Source organism: Nicotiana attenuata, unplaced genomic scaffold (genome assembly GCF_001879085.1).
Source record: "Nicotiana attenuata strain UT unplaced genomic scaffold, NIATTr2, whole genome shotgun sequence".
In the NCBI taxonomy this organism is placed as follows: domain Eukaryota; kingdom Viridiplantae; phylum Streptophyta; class Magnoliopsida; order Solanales; family Solanaceae; genus Nicotiana; species Nicotiana attenuata.
The window spans coordinates 1-1,195 of record NW_017704872.1 but is presented as its reverse complement, the minus strand read 5'-3'; the positions used below and the strand labels follow the sequence as shown (position 1 = coordinate 1,195).

The 1,195-nt window shown below is 39.3% G+C and overlaps 1 protein-coding gene across 1 annotated transcript; it reads left to right on the top strand.

Annotated features, from left to right (window-relative positions):
- Positions 1-574: 574 nt before the first annotated feature.
- LOC109222832 lies at positions 575-1,036 on the top strand. Its single transcript, XM_019387140.1, has one exon. It carries the CDS (start codon positions 575-577, stop codon positions 1,034-1,036), a length of 462 nt encoding a protein of 153 aa, XP_019242685.1.
- Positions 1,037-1,195: the final 159 nt, after the last annotated feature.

Here is a 1,195-nt window from a genome sequence, read left to right as displayed (position 1 = left end):
GATAGCAACATAGTCAGGGATGGCGCTTGCTTATCACTTGCACAACAACAATAAGTGCTAGTGTCTTTGACAAGAGAAGAGATTCTAAAGGTTGTGCAAGGCTTGTCACTAGACAAAGCACCAGGGATAGATGGTTACCCAACTGAATTTTTAAAAGAAAACTAGCAAGTGGTGGGTGAAGCTGTTACAAAAGCAATACTGCAATTTTTTGAAACAGGAAAACTACTAAGGTAGATCAACTGTACCACTGTCACTCTCATCCCCAAGGTGGCAAATCCAAATTATGTAGAAGAGTTCAGACCCATAGCTTGCTACTCTACAATATACAGAATTATAGCTAAGATACTTACTACTAGGCTGAAAATGGTTGTTGATTACCTGGTGGGGCCTTCCCAGTCTGCATTTATAGAAGGGAGAAACATTTTGGACAATGTAATACTAGCTCATGAACTAATCAAAGGGTATACATAGAAAGCAGTATCACCAAGATGTATGATTAAGGTGGACATTAGGAAGGCCTATGACTCTGAGCTTCTTGAGAGATCTTATGTTGGAACTTGGGATTCCATATAAAATGGTTAATCTTATTATGGAGTGTGTAAGTACAGTTACTTATGCTCTACTGATTAATGGAGGCTTAACCCCTAGGTTTCAGGCAAGAAAAGGTTTGAGGCAAGTTGACCTTATGTCACCTTACCTCCTTGTATTGGTGATGAAATATCTGAACAGATCTTTGAAGCAGCTCAAATCAAACCCAGACTTCAACTATCATCCTAAATGTTCAAAGTTGGGAGTGGTACATATTTTTTTTGCTGACGACTTGTTGATGTGTTGTCGAGCAGACAAGGTGTTTATTAATCTTACGATGAAACAATTTGAACACTTTTCTGCTGCCTCAGGATTGCAAGCAAACATGGAGAAAAGCTCACTGTATGTAGCAGGTTTGTCGATCAAGGATGCAACCCGTCAAATATTTAGGAGTGTCATTGTCTTCCAAGAAGCTCACTATCAGCCAGTGTATGCCATTGTTGGATAGAATTGCAGAGAAAGTGAGATCTTGGACGACTAGATTCTTATCCTACGTAGGGAGAGTCCAACTAATTAAAAGTGTACTGTTTGAAATGCAAACTTTATTGGGCACAGGTATTTCTTCTCCTAAAGAAGGTGCATGATATGGTCACAGGAATATGTAGGA